This window comes from Nelumbo nucifera, chromosome 2, assembly GCF_055504915.1.
Source record: "Nelumbo nucifera cultivar China Antique chromosome 2, China Antique-T2T, whole genome shotgun sequence".
In the NCBI taxonomy this organism is placed as follows: Eukaryota; Viridiplantae; Streptophyta; class Magnoliopsida; order Proteales; family Nelumbonaceae; genus Nelumbo; species Nelumbo nucifera.
In genome coordinates, this window is record NC_142650.1 from 9,307,020 (window position 1) to 9,326,905 (window position 19,886).

At 39.5% G+C, this 19,886-nt stretch overlaps 1 protein-coding gene across 8 annotated transcripts in view; it reads left to right on the forward strand.

Moving 5' to 3' along the window:
• The window catches only part of ESP4 (HEAT repeat-containing protein), a 66,665-nt gene that overhangs the window by 21,459 nt on the left and 25,320 nt on the right, over positions 1-19,886 (forward strand). For 6 of the 8 annotated variants that reach the window (XR_016082610.1, XR_016082609.1, XR_016082608.1 and 3 more), the window contains exons 7-9: positions 1,961-2,089; positions 2,210-2,791; positions 2,967-3,581. Coding sequence is in view for 5 of the 8 variants with exons in the window: in XM_088898408.1 (XP_088754534.1) it covers positions 1,961-2,089; positions 2,210-2,791; positions 2,967-3,581 (1,326 nt within the window). In the remaining 3 variants the exon portion in view is untranslated. The remainder of the gene's footprint in view (positions 1-1,960; positions 2,090-2,209; positions 2,792-2,966; positions 3,582-19,886) is intronic. The other 2 variants (XM_010255438.3, XM_010255439.3) reach the window with 1 other exon arrangement.

Sequence of the window (19,886 nt, forward strand, 5' to 3'; positions counted from 1 at the left end):
CATTCTACAATATGCAAATGATACACTTTGTTTCATTGATGCCTCCCCTATGCAATTGGAAACACTTCTTGGGATTCTCAATTGGTTTGAAGTTGACACAGGGCTGAAGGTTAACCTTAATAAAAGTTTGATAATTCCAGTGGGACAAGTGCCTAGTGTGGAGGAGTGTGCTAGTTTGATGGCTTGCTAGGTGGAGTTCCTTCCTGTCAAATATCTGGGCCTTTCCCTAGGTGCTAAATGTATGTCTCCGCTATTTGGGATCCAATTGTTGAAAGAGTGGAGAAAAAACTCTCTTCCTGGAAGGCCAAATATCTTTCCTTTGGGGGTAGAGTTACACTTTTGAAAAGCACTCTGACTAATCTTCCCACTTATTTTTGGTTCCTTTTTTCCCATTCCATCTAAAGTTGTTAAGAAATTTGAAAAATTACAAAAGGATTTTCTCTAGAAAGGTTGGGAGGAAGAGAAAAAATTCATCTGGTCAAGTGGGATCAGATATGTCTTCCCATTGAGGAAGGATGGCTAGGACTAAGGGAAATCAAGAACTTTAACCTGTCTCTCCTTAGTAAGTGCATTTGGAGATTTGCAAAAGAAAGAAATGCCTGGTGGATAAATCTGAATGCAACTTAATTTGGGGTGGCCAAGGGAGATTGGAGATCTTTGGACTACCTCCCAAACTGGGGCTGTTTCATTTGGAAGGGCATTATGAAATGCTTCCCCTCTTTTGGTGAAGGTCTAATCTTCAAAGTTGGTAAGGGAGACAGAACCAGATTCTGGAAGGATTCTTGGTGCCAGGAGAATTCATTGTCTGAGTTCTTTCCTCTTCTGTTTAATTGTGCTGCAAATCAGGATGCCTTGGTTGCTAATTCATATTCCGACTCGGAGAAGGGGGTAACTTGGGCTCCTCAGTTTCAAAGGAATTTGCATGACTGAGAATTGGAAGTGGAACAGAGGTGGGTGCTTTTCGGTTAAATCTATGGCTCTCAAGCTTAATAGTTCAGGTGCTGTGAACTTTCCAAACAAACAGATTTGGAATCAAATTAGCCCTTCAAAAGTCAACTTCCTATTGTGGGTTATGGCCCTCAACAAATGTCTTTCTAGAGTCAATTTTGTAAGAAGAGGAGTTCAAGTATCAGACATCTCTTGTGGTCTGTGTGATCAGCAGCCTGAAACTACAGATCATCTATGTTTACACTGCCCAGTAACTGCCCAGGTGTGGCTTCACTTTCTTAGTGCTGTGGGGGTTCGTTGGGTTATGCCGAATTCTGTCAAAGATCTCCTATGTTGCTGGAAAATCAGGGGTTTGAAGAAAAAAAGGAAAGCTGGTGGTGGAAGGCCATCCCCGCAGCTGTGCTTTGGGCTATTTGGAATGAAAGAAATAGCAGAACTTTCAGCAACAAAAAGAAAAATCCTGATGAGATTGTGCAGTGTGCAGTCAGTAAGTTGGTGTCTTGGGTTGCTGTTATTCCAGTATCAATCATGTAAATGTATTCTAGGAGCTCAGACCTCAGTCCCTTTGGCGGCTGTAACTTCTGTTATTTCTAGTCATTCCCATTGTGGACTGACTTCTTCTGTATCTTTTCTTCATTCTTCAATAAAATTACTTTACCTTTCAAAAAAAAAGAAGCCTTAGTTCCTGTTGATTCTTTCTATACAATTTGAAAAATTTACCATTAGACAGTTTTGGACTCTAATCCCTTGGTTCCCACACTCATTTTATTCCAAGTTTGACTGCTATCACTCTTTGTCTATCTGTAATTCATAGTTTTGCAAAATTTGTCTGCCACCACTGTTTATCTCTTTTTTATACTTTATCTTGTCAGTTGAACTAATAATTAATTTTGAATTCTTGATGACCTACAATATACTTGATTTTTGGTAAAAATGCACAATGTATATTCTGTTTCAAATATTTTGTGTTTATATGAGCAACTCATCTATCTTGTATTTGTTTGATGTGCAGTGGCGGGATCGTCTGGTTAGTGCCCTTAAAGAAATGAAGGCAGGAGAATTGGCAGAAGAAGCTCTTCAACAAGTTAGAAAGCTTAGTGGACATACAGAAGATTGGACATGTGAGTCGTATCCCATCAAGGTAACATCACATTTGTTTCAAATCTGGCTTTGTTGGCAGGATTATATTTTGCATGCATTATATAGTTATGTGTACATTTAAATGGGTATGTGTCTTTTTTCTGAGTTTACTGGTAATTAGAGGGTACACTTACAGGAAGAGAAGCCTTTAATGAAAGCATGTGATGCAGCACTGATAGATCCGGGGAGGAAAAGACCCATTATTCAAGATATCAGTGATATGGTAAAAGATGAAGAAGCATCTGGCAAACGAGCCAGACCAACACCTACTGTCTCGGAGGAGTCCACTAAAGAGCCACAGAAGAAATCTGATTTAAACCAGGATGACAATCCTTCGATTGGATCAAGGGCTTCCACTGGAGATGGACTTACGGGACCTGTGCAGCAACTTGTTGCTATGTTTGGTGCCTTGGTTGCACAAGGAGAAAAGGCTGTTGGATCCTTGGAGATACTTATTTCAAGCATCTCTGCCGATTTGCTAGCTGAAGTAGTAATGGCTAATATGTGTCATCTTCCGTCAACTTGTCCAAAAGCTGATGGGGATGATGAGCCTGTGATAAACATTGGCTCTGTCTTAAGCATGGTTGGTGGAAATACCTCACTCTTACAGCCATCATTGTCAGATGCTTTTTCACTTTCTAGTGCATTACCGAAGATTGCATCACTGTTAAATGCTCAACCATCAATATCACTTGATGTAGTGGTATGTTATTTCTTTGGTTTTCAATCATGTTTTTTTTTTTTTTTTTTTTTTCTTTTTTTCCATGTTCCAAGGATTATGTCTTGGCTGCTTTTCTCTCAGTTTTGCTTTTCTTTTAAGTTGAACCAAATTAGTTCTGCAATATTGAGAGTTGTCCCTGTTTTCCCATAAATTGCAGAAACCTCAATGGGAGGATGAACATCAAACAGATGCTATAACTGATAGTGCTTCGTTATGTGTAGTAAATGATGTGACTGAAGCATCAACTCCAATTAGTGAATCGGTTTCTTCTGATGTTGTAGTTCCATCTGGAGTGGAGAAGAGCAGTTCAACTATTCTTTCAGTGATACATGATATGGGGAATCTGGATGGTGAGATACCTGGTCTAGATTCTGCCACCCGTAGTGATGTGCCTGAAACACTAGATGCTTCTCATCTGTCCTCCACTGACTTACTAAGTGCAGATCAAGAGCAAGTTACAAGTTCTGATAGAATGCCCATTATGGATAATCCTTTGTCTGGTTGCATTCCAACTGGGTCTGAGGAACTAAGCCCAAAAGTGGCCATTGCAGATTCCAATAGTAGCATAATTCATGCAACAGCAACTTCTGTGAGTTTGCCTAACCATTATGTTCTTCCTAAGATGGCTGCACCTGTAGTCATCCTTACTGATGAACAGAAGGATCATCTGCAAAAATCTGCATTTTTGCGCATTATTGAAGCTTACAAACAAACAACAGTATCGGGAGGATCACAAATCCGCTTTTCTTTGCTTGCTTATTTGGGTGTAGAGGTAGTAAACCTAAATGAATCTACTGTCTTAAATTTTATATTAAAGTTTGATATTTCAACATTCTCTTAGCTTTACTTAATGTTTATTGGTATTTAGCACTTTTGTATTTTCTGTTGGTTTTGGTAATAAAATAAAATTTGCTGTTATTGGCTATACTTATGTTTATTAGCTTTACTTGATGTTTTTTAGCATTTAGCACTTTTTGTATTTTCTGTTGTTGGCTTTTATATGCTTATATTTTTGCTCAGGATTGAGCATTAAAGTAGATATTTTAGTATCTCTCTGTTTTTAGTCACTGATAATGGCTCTAGCTTCCAGATAAAATGAACTTTTAGCTTGTGGACGAAGTTTCTATTAAAGTACTTTTTGGGTTTGTTTACATTCCACACTTGTTAAAAACAATTATTTACTTTCAACAATTGTTGTCAAGGCATATTGGTGATTCTAGGTGACTAAAGAGTGCCTTATCAATCATTTATTTGCCTAGATGTCTGCTTAGAACAACCTAAATGATGGATTTCGACCAAAACAAGGATTTTCAGAATGTTTTTCTTTGTTGACAGTGAGCTTGCTTATCCCTTTTTATTGCTGTAAATTGAAAGAACAATAAAAGGCAGGTAATGGTGTTAATATACTAAATCACTAGTTCTTTCAGTTAATTTCAATATTGCATACAAGATACAACATGCAATACAATCAATTCTTGTATGGAAAATTGGTAGTGTAGTAATAAACCAAGCAAATAAGCAATATAAAGTTCAGAACACATACAGATTTAACCTAGTTTTTTATGAAAGGCATATAACAACCGAGCTTAACTTTTGTTTTCTTTTATTGTTGGGCCTAAGTTATATTTGGACCATCAAAAACATTAAATATCAACAGTATTTTAATAAAAAATAAAATTGTACAAAAAGAAAAAAGGGGATAAAGCCCCTGTTCTAAGTAAAACGTTCTCCTCTTGTCTTTCTTCTCCTTCTCTTCTTCTTGCTCTCCTTATCTCACTTTGCTCAAAACCCTAGTATGTCTTGGAGTTGCTTTGTCTTAATTCTCAACCACAAGCATACAAACCACTTGATCACCTGTATGAACACCCAAACTATTAAACTACAACAGATGTTTTAAAGTGCCTGTGTTGTTATTTTGTATTGTCCTACTTCCTGCTTTATAGATTTATAGTGGTAAGACTCCATCTTGTCCAACCTTTTGGGTGTTCCGTTTGGAGATGAATTAGTAAAGTCTTCCTAGATTTGTTAAAGGTATAGAGTACATTATCCGTGGTGTGGACTATTTGGGAGGAAAGGAATGCAAGAATTTTCGATGAGAAATACGGGTTGAAGGAGGTAATTGTGGAGACTATAAAAATAAAAGTTGCACATGGATAAAAACCCTTGATCTTGTCCAAATCTTTGTAGTGGTTGATATAATAATGGCGTTGAATGAAGTGGTACATTCTTCCAAAGAAAAGGAAAGAAAGGTAATGGAATGGAAGCCCCCAGCAAGTAATAAAATGAAACTAAATTTTGATGGGAGATCCATGGGAAATGTGGGAATGACAGGTATTGGTGGTGTGTTTAGAGACTCTTCAAGTGGTGATGGCTGTGTTTGGGACCTATAGGGGTAGGAGATTCACTGAAGGCTGAACTGATGACATTGTTACAAGGCCTAAGATTTGCTAAGCAATCAAACTTCAAAAACTTTGAAGTTGAAGGGGGTTCAAAACTGGTTGTATCCTGGACCACTACTAGGCGCAATGAACTTTGGATTTATAGTAATGCTTTAAGGGAAACAGAAAGCCTGTCAAGGGACCTGAATGCCACTTATACATGGGCAAGAACTGCAAATGGGCAGGCCGACATATTAGCAAAGCAGGTGGTCTATAGGCAACAGCTTTTTTTGGAATTAATGTAGCTTTTTGTTCTTGGGCATTGTTCTTTCTGGTTTCTGTATCTTTATTTGGGTGACTGGACACCCACTCTACTGTAACTTTGCTTTCACATTAATACAATTAACAATTTTCTTGCTGATAAAAAAAGGTATAGAGTACATTGATTTATTGATTGGGAATGGAAGAACAGCTTTTGGAGGGATGTCTGATGTGCGGATAGGCCACTCATAGAGGTGTGTTTCCAAGCCTATTTCAAGTTGCTGTAAAAAGAAATTTATTGGTAGCTGATTTATTACCTGGATTTTTATCAAAATGGATATGTGTGGAGTCCAAAATTTAGGTGGGACTTCAATAACTGGAGATTGAAGAGATGGGGTATCTTTTCTCTCTTTTATACAGGCAACAACCATGCAACAGTAGGCAGGACTCTAGGATCTGGTGACGGGACCTGAAGGGCTTATTATCCACCAAGTCACTCTTCTTTCAGTTGACCTGAGAGGATGGGGCTGCTTTCCCAATGAATTATGGTGCTGCTTTTCCTTCATTACCTGCTGATCTATGAATTATGGTGTCACTTCATGGTCATGGATGGCTGCAAGTCTGTTCAAGAATTTTTTTTTTTTTTTGAGAAAACTCTTCAAGGATATCCTTTTTTGCTCTATAATACATAATCCTTGTATCTAGCAAGGTTTAAAATGTCGATGTCGATGGAAATGTCGCTTACCAAAATATAGGACATATGTCGGAAATGTCGAGGAAATATTGTAAAAATTAGAGACATTGTGGAAATATTATGAAATATGTGGAAATATGCAATGATATTTTGTAAAATGATAAAAGAAGCATTAATACATGTTTCTAGACTATTATCTTATTCCCAACCATTATATAAAGCTAAGAAACTAAGATCAATAACAAATTAGTAAATGGCGATTTACTGATTTATTATGCATTTTGATGTTTTTACAAGGTTATCCGATGTTTTCTTTTCTTTTTTTTAATTTTGATTTATTATAAATTCTAATATATTTATTTCACACTAGTAAATAGAAATACATTTATTCTGATTTTTTAAATATTAAAGTTATAATATATTATGTTTTATTATAAATTTAATAAGCTGATTCTCCTTTTTGTAGTATTAAGACTATGATAAATTCTGATTTCTTATAAAACTTAATGAATTTATTATGATTTTTAATACTAAATTTATAATAAATTATGATTTAGTATAAAATTTAATAAATTTATTCTGATTTTTTATATTAAATTTAGAATATGATTTATTATAAAATTTAATAAACATTTTCTGATTTTAATAAATATTTTAAAAATACTAACTAGTTAATATTTTATCACTTGAAAATTATTTTATGTTTTATATTATAAAGTAATTAATTTATTCTTTTGTTTTTATTTTTGTTTACTCTTTTTTATAAATATTTTATTTGAAATATTAAATAGAAATTAATAATGGAGTAATTTATATTAATATACTGTATTATATTAATATAATATACTAACATATTGTATTATTAATGTACATTGATCGACATCCTATCGACGTAATAGAAAAACTGTCTTTTTTTTGGTTATTTGGACCGATTTGGTCGACATTTCCAAAGTATAGGAAATGTCGGCTGAAATAATGTAATTTTTATATTACCATCCATTTTCATGTCGGCGAGCCTCGACATCGACATATGTCGGGTGACATTTGCGAAATGTCGCGACATTTGAAACCATGGTATCTAGATTTTTCTTTTCTTGTGATGTGGATCTCTTCACTGTACTTAGAGATACAAATGTATGATGTATCCTGATTACATCATTAATACATTACCATTTTCAAAAAAAAAAAAGAAAGTCTCCATCTTGTCCCTTTGTTTATTTGGTGAAAGTCTGAAAATTGTTACTTTCTTTTCTTAATTTTTTTTGCTCTTGTTATATTCATCCTTTTTTAAAAGCCTTGTATAGAATGCACTCATCGTCCATTTTCCTTTGTGGGCAAGATCCTCAACCTCCAATATCTCATCAGTTCGAAAGGAGGAAGAAGTTCTAGTTGCCATGTAGGAAGATTTCCTGTTAGAAGTTGTTTTTCCCATTTAGTTGCATGATCATGTGATCTTTGAGCCAACTATATGAGGCCATAGGAATTCCTTTAGGGCATCAAATAATCAAATTACCTTATCTTCTTTTCTCTTTCAGTGGTTTAGGAGGATGAGTCTCCCTCGAAGAGGCTCCTGTGGTGAGTAGTACTCACCAGATTGGTGTCAAAGCTTGAATTACAGCCATGCCTCAAACCAGATCAGCCTCTACAGATGATTGGATCAACTAGGTGGAGGTTAACCTCAACTAGGTGACAACGGAACTTAAGGAACTTAAGGCTGCAATCTCCGCTCTGGTTTCTCAATAGTCGACAGGGGAGTCTAACTGAAAGGATGGTGATATAGAAGGCTCCAACCACAACAGGTATTGGATGGGAGCACCACCTTATGAGAAGTTAATAAAGATTAATTTCCGTACTTAATCTAGTGGCGATCTAATCCCTTGGATCTTCAAGGTGGAGGTTCTTCGAGTATCATGAGGCACTAGGGCATCAGAGAGGTGATTTATGGTTTTAGTGGTACAAAAGGTTTCATCCTTAGGTTGGTTGGTTGGAGTTCACAGAGGCTCTTTCTATGCACTTCGGACCTTTAGGATATGAAGATTATGATGAACAACTCTTCAGGCTGAAGTGGACCGGCTTCTTTAGGGTTTACTTGTTGGAGTTCGAGTGGCTTGCTACTTGGGTGTTCGAATGGCCAGAAAAGGCTTTGGTGGGATGTTTTATCGGAGGACTGAGGGATGATATCCGCATGGAAGTGAAAACTATACAGTTGACCACTGTTTTGACCATAAGTGGTTTGGCCTAGCTCTAGGAAGAGTGGCTCGACCAACTAAGTTGGGTTAATTGATCCTTGGTTTCTATCCTTAAGACTCCACCCAAGATCAATCCCAGTGGAGATTTGGCTAAGCCCATGGGAATTAGGCCCAACATGCCCTTTAAGCACCTCTCCTAGGCTGAGATGTAGACCTGATGGGAGAAGGGGCTATGCTACAATTGTGATGACAAATTTGGGCCGAGGCACATGTGTAAGGCCAATCAAGTTTTCACTATGCAATTGTATGAGGAAAAAGATGGGTTGGATGTGCTAATCCAGGGGTCAATATGACTAAGTTTGAGGGGCCAGACTAGGGGTCCAGGACAACCCAGAGATCTCTCTCCAGGCTCTAATGGGCCTAAGTTCATTCTAGTCCATTAGAGTGAAAGGCAAGTTGCGGGGACAACCGATGTCTGTATTGATTGATAGCGGGTTTTCTATGAATTTCATCACCCAATTGTTAGCCCATTAGCTAGGTATGACTATACACCACATTTCTCCATTGTTAGTGCATGGAGCTAATGGCCAAAGAATTGTTTGTTATGAAATCTGTAAAAATGAAAAGATAATGATCCAAGGACACACCATCCATGTGGACCTCCACCCTTTGGAGCTATCTGGAGCTGATGTAGTCGACATTCAATGGCTACGTAGTTTGGGCCTAGTGACCTGTGAATTGTGATTGGGCTCGTCTGACAATGGGCTTTGTTCGGGAAGGTTCACCCTGCCATACGGTGGTGGTTAGCATTCATGGCTGTTTCAATTCAGGTTGGGATGCCGGAGTATCTCATTGGGTTACTCTATCAACTCCTTGGAAGGCAATACATGGCATTTTTCCCAAATTTCTTCAATGTGTAACGTATGATGCTTGCGCGGGCATTCTAGTTCTGTTTTGGGAAGATACTTGGGTTGGTAACTTGTCTCTCAAAGACCTTTTTCCCCTCTCTTTACTCTCTTTCCCTTTATAAAAAAGAGCCTATTTCCTCTCTCCTCTCCCCTCCACTCCTCCCTATTTATTTGAATTGGGATTTTGATTTTCGTAGAGGTTTACAGGAGGCTGAACTTCCTTTTGTCACCGAGTTGCTTTATACTGTTGGTGGTGTTTGTTTAGACCCTTCTTCCCCTGATAAGAGAGTGTGGGCCCCTTCTCCTCAAGGATCTTTTTCGTATGCTTCTTTCTTCAAATCCCTTTGTTCTAGTGATGCGCCTGGGTCTTTCTCTGTACGAGAAGTTTGGACCAAACCTATTCCCCCTAAGATAGCTGTCTTTTGTTGGGAGGTGTACCATGGTAAGATTAATACCTTGGAAAACTTGCAAAAGAGAAGGCCTTTTTTGTGTCTTTCCACAAACTGGTGTATTTTGTGCAAAGCCCATAGTGAGGATTGTTGCCACTTATTAATCTCCTACCCCTTTGCTGCAGCTCTGTGGGATTGGATTTCTGATTTGTTTGGTTGCAGGTGGGTTCTGCTATCATGCTATCAGAAGTCAATTTGTTGTTTAGCTCGTCTACCTTTGTTTGGCCAACAAAAAAAGGGAGATGCATGTGGAGATGCATTAGAGCAGCCACATTGTGGACTATTTGGCAAGAAAGGAATTCTAGAATCTTTCTTGCAGCAGTAAAGGAGTGTATCTTCACTAGTGCTATACACTGACTGAGAACCTTAGAATCCTTTTCTCTGTTTTCCTTTGCGGATTTTTGGAGAAGCTGGGTTGCAATGGCTAATTTGCCCTCTCATAAAAATAAATCTGCAACAGTTTGGATACCTTCCTCAAGAAGGTTTTATCAAATTGAACTTTGATGGGAGCAGTCGAGGCAATCTGGGATTGTCAGGGATTGGAGGAGTCTCGAGAACTGAGGATAGCAAGATCCTATCTCTGTTTTCAGGCCCGGTGGGAGTAGGTGATTCTACAAAGACTGAGCTGTTGGCTGCTGTACAAGGAATTCAGATCGCTGACCAATTTGGGATAGAGAAGTTACTGATTAAAGGGGACTCTAAGGTGATTGTGGGTTGGTTGCAGAACCCCAATTGGCTACTTGGAGCTATAGGGATCTTATGAAAAAATTTGAATGGTTAACAAGACACATGATCATTAGAGTCCAATGGGTGGGTAGGTTGGCAAATGCTTTTGCTGACTGTCTTGCCAAACAAGGGGTTTCTAGGGAAGAGCTTTTTTGGGCAAGCGCAAGTCTGTAATTTATTATTGTTTTTTCTTGTTTCATTGTAATATCTTGGAGAGGCTGCACCTCACGCTTCTCCTAGGGATGCATGTAACAGATTATTCTCTTTGATTAATGAATTCACATTTTAATTATAAAAAAAGGTTCACCCTGCCATCTTCAAGGGCTACAACCTCAACATGTTCAGACTAAGCCCTTGCATACCCTCTTAAGCGCCTCTAAGGCTTCGGGCCTGCCCATACTAATGCATCCACCCAACTGTCGCCAGAAAGGTCTTAGGACCATAGAAACCCGCTCTTGCCTGGGTCCAACCCACTAAGGTCAGGCGAAACCACTACCCATATTTTCAAAAGGTTAAAATTGAGAAGATAGTAGGCGGACTGCTTAAGAAGGTGTTTATTCAGGCCAGTAGTAATCCCTATTCCTCTCCTATTCTTCTAGTTAAGAAGAAGGATGGGACATGGTGGTTTTGTTTCTATTGTCGTGCCTTGGATCAAATTACCATTAAAGCCAGGTTTTTTATCTCTATAATGGATGAGTAGTTGGATGAATTGCGCTCAACCCTAGTTTTCTCTAAGATGGACTTGAGATCTAGGTATCACCAAATTCGAGTACATCTTGAAGATGTCCCTAAGACAGCTTTTAAGAACGCATGACGAGCACTATGTGTTCCTTGTGATGCCCTTTGGCTTGATGAATGTGCCATCCACTTTCCAAGCTATTATGAATGAGGTGTTCAAACCCTATTTAAGGCACTTCGTATTGGTTTTTTTTTTGGTGACATCCTTGTCTATAGCAAGGATTGGGATTCCCACTTGCATCACCTTTAGCTCACCTTGCAGTTATTGAGCCATCACTAGTTCTATGCAAAGCTATCCAAGTGCACCTTTGGCAAAACTCAAGTACATTAATTTGGGCATGTAGTCGCATTAGGGAAAGTGATGGTTGATTCGGACAAAGTTGTTGCAATGCAAGAGTGTCCCAAGGCCACTACGGTAAAGGCCCTACAAGGCTTCCTTGGCCTCACTGGATACTATATGTGCTTCATTAATGGGTATAGATTCCTTTATTTGGTTTGATGATTCTCAGAGGGCATTTGAGGAGCTTAAACAAGTCATGTCCATGCCATTGGTCTTGATTTTACCAGATTTCTCCAAGCCATTTGAGCTTGAATTTGATGCTTTTGGACTGGGAGTGGGAGCAGTTCTTATGCAAAAGGGACAACTGATTGCTTATTTTAGCAAGGTTCTGTCTCTAGCAAGGTTCTGGCTCTTGAAGCATATACAGATGCTGATTATGTAGGATCTCTAGTAGATAGACGGTCCACTTCCGGTTACTGTACCTTCTTGGGAGGAAACTTAATCACTTGGAGGAGTAAGAAGCAAAATGTAGTGGCTCGGTCAAGTGCAGAGGCAAAATTCAGGGCTATCGCACAAAGAGTGTGTGAACTACTCTGGTTGAAGATAATTTTAGAAGACCTAAAGATTCCACGAGAAGAGCCTATGAAACTATATTGTGATAACAAGTCAGCCATCAATATTGCTCACAATCCTGTTCAACATGACAGGACGAAGCACATCGAAATTGACCGACACTTTATAAAAGAGAAACTGGACAGCAAGTTGATTTGCACTCCCTATGTGTCTACAAAAGGACAACTGGCCGATGTACTTACAAAAGGGCTCAATAGTACAGACTTTCGAAGAATTATAGCCAAGCTGGGAATGGAGGATCTCTATTCACCAGCTTGAGGGGGAGTGTTGGAAAACGTGGGGTTACTGGTGCAGATCTATATTTGGTAGTTGTGTAAAAATAGAATTGTATATATTCCTAGGATTGTGGAAGGATTGATTTAGAAGGTTTTTCTTTCTATTTCTTTCTTTCTATTCTTGTACTTTCTATTTTCTTTTCTTTCTTTTTTTCAACTTTCTATTTTTTTCTTCTTTCTATTTATTGCAGCAGCTTACTGTATATGCTGATTGGCATTAGAATGAAATATATCAGTATTCTACCATTTCAAAACACATACTTGTTGGGACGTGAGTTTGTGATCAGGAACTATCATCACAACCTCAAATACCTCTTGGAACAGAGAGATCACACCCCAGAGCAGCAAAAATTGGTTAGTAAATTGTTGGGTTGGCTCCATTTGAAAGGAATACAAATACAAATATTTTTTTTTTGAAAAAGATGGTAACTTTATTAATGAAATAGAGGGTACATAAGAAGATGTACACAGAAATTACAACTCAAATGTTAAGTAGGAAGAAAGCTATCACTAAACAAGAAATCCCTGTGAGCACCAGCTTTTGCTAGATCATCCGCATTAGAGTTTAGCTCCCTAGGGATCCAACCCAGCTGTGCATTTAAGTTTAATAGGATATCTCTAGCTTCAGCCAAGAAATGAGCTAAAGCCCTTGGACCTCTGCCAGAGTCAGCTAGCCACTTGATGGTGTTTGCTGAATCTCCTTTTATGGTAATGTTCTGAAAGCCCAGATCTCTTGCAATCCTGATTCCAGTTAGTGCTGCCATAATTTCAGCCTTTGTTGAGGAGGCTATCCCTATCGGTCCACTGAAAGCCCAAATAACTGTACCATCTCTTCTTCTAAAAATTCCACCAATTCCTGATGCACCTGGGTTTCCAAACGCACTTCCATCAAAGTGCATGGTTATCTCCCCTTCCACCACAGAAGAGTGGGGGAGAGGGGGGATTAAGGACTGGTGTTTAGAAAACAAAAAATCTGCAGCATTTCCTTGAAGGTCAGAAAAGGAAATTCCTTTAAAGAACTCTGAGTTGGAAGTTGAAAGGAAAATTCTAAAAGATATAATAGACAAAAGCTCCTCAAAGTTTCTTTTTATGTTGTTGAAAATTCGGTTATTTCTCTCTTCCCAGATGCCCCAAAGGATAGCATGTGCTACAGAAATCCATAAAGTCCTTCCTCTTTTGCTTAGCCTTCTTGCTGTTCATTGTGTGAGACAGTCTATCATATGTTCAGGGAAAGTCCAACTAAGATTGAAAAGATTGAGAAAGAAAATCCAGGATTTCCTAGTTTCCTCACAGTGGATCAGAATATGATTGGTTGATTTCCTGGCTTTTAAGCACAAACAGCATACATGTGGGGATAAATAGGACCTTCCTTGGTTCTTTTTCTGGAGAAGATCCAAGGTGTTGATCTTTTTCTGGATAAATAGGATCTTCCTTGTATTTCTGGAGTACAAATACAAATATGTAGAGCGCAAAACCTTGTATTTTGTATTATTTTGTATGTATTTGTACTGTAGATATTTGTATTTGTGCTTCTTCCAAACTGAGCCGTTATGACTATGGCACTATGCTATAGAATACAAACCTGGGCCAAAGTGCCCAACAATCAGGCTGCTGATGGTTATCAAGGATGGAAGAGTTGGCCCACCTCACGTGCTCACACCTCACTATTCATTGTTTGATGCTATCAGGTAAGAGGCCAGGGCCGATCCTGACTTGCAACAAATTTGGTCAAGGCTCTAGTAGGACCCCCATACAACACCTGGGTACACATTAGTGCGCATGGATTTTTTGTTACAAGAGATGAGTTGTAGTTGTCCCCTAGTTGGCCTACAAATCAGAGCTTCTTCAACTCTTCCATGATTTGGTATTGGGTGGGCATTTAGGGGTTCTTTAGACTCTTAAGCGATTAGGCAGTCATTATTATTGGGATGGAGTGTGCCAGGATGTCATGCAGCATGTAGCTGAGTGCACTGTGCGCCAACAGAAATATATGGCTCAATCTCCAGCAGGTTCTTGTAGCCCCTTGAGATTCCATAGCACGTGTGGGTCCATTGCTTCATCACGGGTCTTGCATGCTCATCAGGGAAATCAGTGATTATGGTCGTGGTTGATATACTATCTAAGTATGCCCATTTTTCTGCTCTCCCACACCCCTGTTCTGCTTCCATGGCAGCTGAAGTCTTTGTTAAAGATGTTGCTAAATTACATGGGATCCCCAACTCTATAGTTTTAGACTGGGATCCCACCTTTCTCAGTCAATTTTGGAAAGAATACTTTTGTCTGCTTGGCACTCGGCTATACAACTCCACCAGTAATCATTCACAGTTGAATGGCCAGACGAAGGTCTTAAACCGATGCTTGGAGACTTATTTATGGTGTTATTCAGGAGAGAAGCAGATGCAAATCAGTCCTCAAATATTAGGTAAATTTGATGATTAGAAGAAAAAAGAAGAAGAGAAGTAAGAGCAGCAATACAAGAGAAGAAGATGGCGAAAAAAGAAGGAAGAAGAAGAAGAAATCGAATCATCTCTCCTTTCTCCTCTAACCCTTTTTCTATTAAGAATTAAAGTTAGAGTAATGACAAGTATGCCCTTAAGTGGGCGGCCAGCTAGGCAGTAACATAAAGAGATTAAACAAAAAAAAATAACAGCCCCATTAAGAGAGGCCCATTAGCCGACAACAAAAGAAAAGATACTAGGGCCCATTCGACCCAGTCTCTTTACACTCCCCCTCAAGCTGAGCATAGATGTCAATCATGCCCAGCTTGCTTATATAGTGTGTCATTTTCCCTCTTGGAACTCCCTTGGTCAAGATATCAGCCAATTGCTCGTCTGATGTGATGAATGGCAAACAAACTTCTCCTGAGGAAACTCTTTCCCTTTTAAAATGTCTATCAACCTCAATGTGCTTAGTTCTGTCATGTTGAACATGATTATGTGCAATGTTGATAGTTGCTTGGTTGTCACAGTAGAGCATCATTGGCTTCTCGTAGTCAACCCCCAATTCTTCTAGAAGGGATCGTAGCCACAGTAATTCTGACACACCATGTGCCATTGCCCTGTATTCTGCTTCAGCTGAGGATCTAGCAACTATAGACTGTTTCTTACTCCTCCATGACACAATGTTCCCAGCGACCAGAGCACAATAACCTGAGGTGGATCTCCTATCATCAATACATCCTGCCCAATCAGCATCAGTGAAAGCTTCCAGCTTCATGTGTCCATGCTTAGCAAATAGAATACCTTTCCCTAGAGTACCTTTCAAGTAACACAGAACCCTTTCTGCAGCAACTAAATGAGTATCTCTTGGAGAATGCATAAATTGACTAATAACACTTACTGCATAGGAAATATCTGGCCGAGTCATGCAAAGATATAACAACTTCCCAAACAGTCTTTGAAACACCCCCGTATCAGATAAGAGCTCACCATCTATAGCAGAAGCTTATGATTAGGATCAATAGGAGTGGAGATTGGTTTAGCTCCAAGTTTACCAGTCTCAACAAGGAGGTCAAGGACATATTTACGCTGAGAAATGAAGATACCATCCTTAGATCTAGTAACTTCAATGCCCAAAAAATACCGAAGATCTCCCAAATCCTTGATCTCAAATTCAGAGTTGAGAAATCCTTTTAGTTTACTGATCTCTTTAGTGTCATTACCCGTGACCACAATATCGTCAACATAAACTATCAAGAAGGTCACCAGAGAGCCATTTCTCTTTAAGAACAGAGTATGATCAGATTGAGTTTGTGTGTAGCCAAAGGAGACAAGAGCAGCCCTAAACCGTTCAAACCAAGTCCGAGGAGACTGTTTGAGACCATAAATAGATTTCTGTAGTTTACACACCTTGCCTTGCATTTCCTTCCCATACACCTCTGGAGGCAGAGACATATAGACCTCTTCATGCAGGTCTCCATTCAAGAAGGCATTTTCAACATCAAAATGGTGTAGGGGCCAGTCAAAAGTAGCGGCTAGAGATAACAAAACCCTGACTGAGGTCATCTTAGTTATAGGAGCAAATGTTTCAAGATAGTCAATACCATACATTTGAGTGTAGCCCTTAGCAACCAACCTAGCCTTAAACCTCTCAATAGAGCCATCAGAGTGATATTTAATGGTAAACACCCATTTACACAACCCACTGGTTCCTTCCCTTCAAGCAAGTCAACAATATCCCAGGTATGGTTATTATGCAAAGCATCCAGTTCAGCCATCATAGCATCCCTCCATTCAGCTTGAGATAAGGCTTCCGGTACGGACCTGGGTATCACATGGGAAGAAACAGATGCAAGAAAAGAGTAGTAGGAAGGAGAGAGAAGGCTGTAAGACAGGTGTTTGGAGATACAATGGGCTGTACACTTCCACTTGCCCTTGCGGAGAGCAATAGGAAGGTCAAGGTCTGGGAAAGCTATAGATGGGTCAGAAGAAGGCTGACCTGTTACCGCAGGAATGATGGGAGGAGCAAGAGGCTCTTCTGAAGGAGTGGAAACAACTTGCCCATGTCTGAATCTCTGCCTTTGGTACCACCTTTGGAGAATAGGAGGAGGAGGAATTATAAGAGAATGAGGTGGAGGAGGAGGAGGAATTATAAGAGAATGAGGTGGAGGAGGAGGAGGAATAGGAATATCGGAGGTAGGTCCAGTGGTAGAAGTGGACACCTCATGATAGGACTCAAGAGGAATGGGAAGAGGAACAGTTGGAGACATAGCAAAGGGCTCTTCAGATTTCTCCCCCTCAGGAGGAATGCTAAAGAAAGGAGTCAACTCAGCAAAGGTGACATCCCGAGATACAAAACAGGTGCCACGAACTGGATCAAAGCAGCAATATCCCTTCAGTGTGGAAGCATATCCCAGAAAAACACATTTATGAGCCTTAGGTTCAAACTTGTGCCTTTGATGACTGTGAATATGCACATAGCAAGTGCACCCAAAAACACGGAGAGGAAGAGAAAAGATATCCTCATTCGGGAAGAGAAGGTTAAAGGGGGTTTTAAAGTCAAGGATCCGGGAGGGCATACAGTTGATCAAAAAAGTAGCAGTAAGAACAACATCTCCCTAAAATTTTATAGGAACATGGGATGCAAACAAGAGGGATCTGGCAACTTCAACCACATGTCTGTTCTTCCTTTCCACCACCCCGTTTTGTTGTGGAGTGTAGGAACAAGAACTTTGATGAATAACCCCAAAAGTTTCAAGATAGGTGGAGAGGGTTCTCTCAAAATACTTCTTAGCATTATCAAAACAGAATATTTTGATACGAGTGTTAAACTGGGTGACGATGAGTTCATGAAATTTTTGCACAATAGCTGGTACCTCATCCCTGGATTTCATGAGATAAATCCAAGTGTAACGCGAATAGTCATCAATAAAAAGGATGAAGTACCTGTAACCCCCCATAGTTGGCAAATGATATGGCCCCCACACGTCAGAGTGAACAATATGGAAAGGAGAAAGAGATATTTTATTGCTTATTGAATAGGAATGTCTACAATGCTTTGCCAGTTCACACGACTCACAATGAAGACTCGATAAAGACACTCCCTTAAACATATTTGGAAACAAATGATTCAAAGCAGAAAATGACAAATGACCAAATCGAAAGTGACAACAAAATTTTGTTAACAGACTCTGACAAAACTGACTCTAAGGCAACTCCATGAGGTGGTCCCAAAGCTCGATCCGGTGTGTCCAACAAGTTTATTCCGTTCACCTCATCGCCACTCCCAATCATCCTCTGAGATTGCAGGTCCTGAAAAACACAATGAGTGGGAAAGAAGGTTATGCTGCAATTCATGGATTTAGTTAAGCTGCTAATAGATAAAAGGTTTGTGTTAAGTTTAGGGACATGAAGGACAGAGGATAAATAAAGGGTGTCAGAGGTCTTTATATCTCCTTTACTAGAGATGGGAGCAAGAGACCCATCAGCAAGGGATATTTTCTCTTTGCCAGAGAGAAGCTGGTATGAGCAGAAGAGATTAGACAGGTTGGTCATATGGTCTGATGCACCAAAATCAATAATCCAAGGGATTTTATGATTACCTGAAACTGAAGCATGATTTGCAGAAGAACGAATACTTGAGTGAGCAAATGCTGATGAAGATAATGTGTTGTTGGAAGGGTGAGATGAAGAAACCGTAGCTTCCAAGTGATTTAGGAGCCTCCCATACTTTTCAAAATCCGCCTTCATTGCTGCCATCTGCTCAATGGTTGATTTCTCTTCACTCTCCTTATTTCCTCCTTCAGGTATTGTAGCAACATTAGCTGTCTTAGGCTTTCCTACCTGACTGCCCTTCTTAGAGTTATTGTTATTCTTAAACCTACCAGGGAGACGCTCTGGATGAAGCTTCCAGCAAGTGTCATTTGTATGCCTCGGTTTCTTGCAATATTCACATATCTGCTCCTTTTTCTCAGTAGGACTCTTTGGCTTTATTCCAACATGTGCAAAGTGTTCTGTAGGTGGACCCTGCAACTGAACCTGCCGCCTACTCTCCTCACTACTTATCATAGCATATGCCTGTGAAAGAGTAACCTCATCTCTGGCCAGGATATTTTGCCTAATGATGTCAAACTCCGGGTTGAGTCCAGTGAGAAATTCAAACACCCTATTTCTCTCCACCAACTTCCTATACATTTCAGCATCATTCTTACTCTCCCATACAACTGTCTCCATAACATCAATTTCTTGCCATAAGGATTTCAGTATATAGTAGTAGATTGTACACTCTTCTCCCCTTGTCTTAGGTTCTTCACATCACTTTTCAACTTATATACTCTGACTACATTCAATTTCTATGAATAGGTCTCAGTAACACTGTCCCATATCTCCTTAGCCGAAGACATCCAGAGATAGTGCTGACTTATATGAGGTTGCATAGAATTGACCAACCATCCTATGACAGTATAGTTCTCTTGCATCCATTTTTCAAATTCAGGGTCTATCTTTTCGGGTTTCACTTTACTACCTGTAAGATACCCAAGTTTTCCTCTACTACAGACATAAATTCTTATAGACTGTGCCCAAGCAAGATAATTTGTCCCATCTAGTTTGATTGTGGTTACACTAGTCAAAACGGAATCTACCGAGCCAAGGCCTGAAAACGACACCTGCTTGAACTCACTTCCGTATGGCTCCATTAATCAAACGAAAATCAAAGAACGAGAATTTTTGTCTGTATAAACTTGAAGTCAAACCAGAACCCAGATGCTTGAAAACTAGGGTTTTACTCCGTCCAACTGTTGGGGAGAAAGAGAGAAGATGCAGCCGCTCTTATCAGACCTTCCCAATCTCTTCCATACCTGAACCGCCCTCCTTTAGGAGTCACAAGACACCTCCCAAGCACAGAGCTCCACACCCAAGCTTCACCTTTACCTGTACCTTCGAAAATCTCTAACTAGGGTTTTGGGCAGCAACAGAACAGCACCTCTTCTTGGCAATATCCAGCCAGATTTAAACTCTCCAAACCCTCAACCAACTAGGCCAGAGATCCTCTGTACTATAGAGAACCTATCTCTCCATACACTCTCTTAACCTAGGGGTGTATGGGA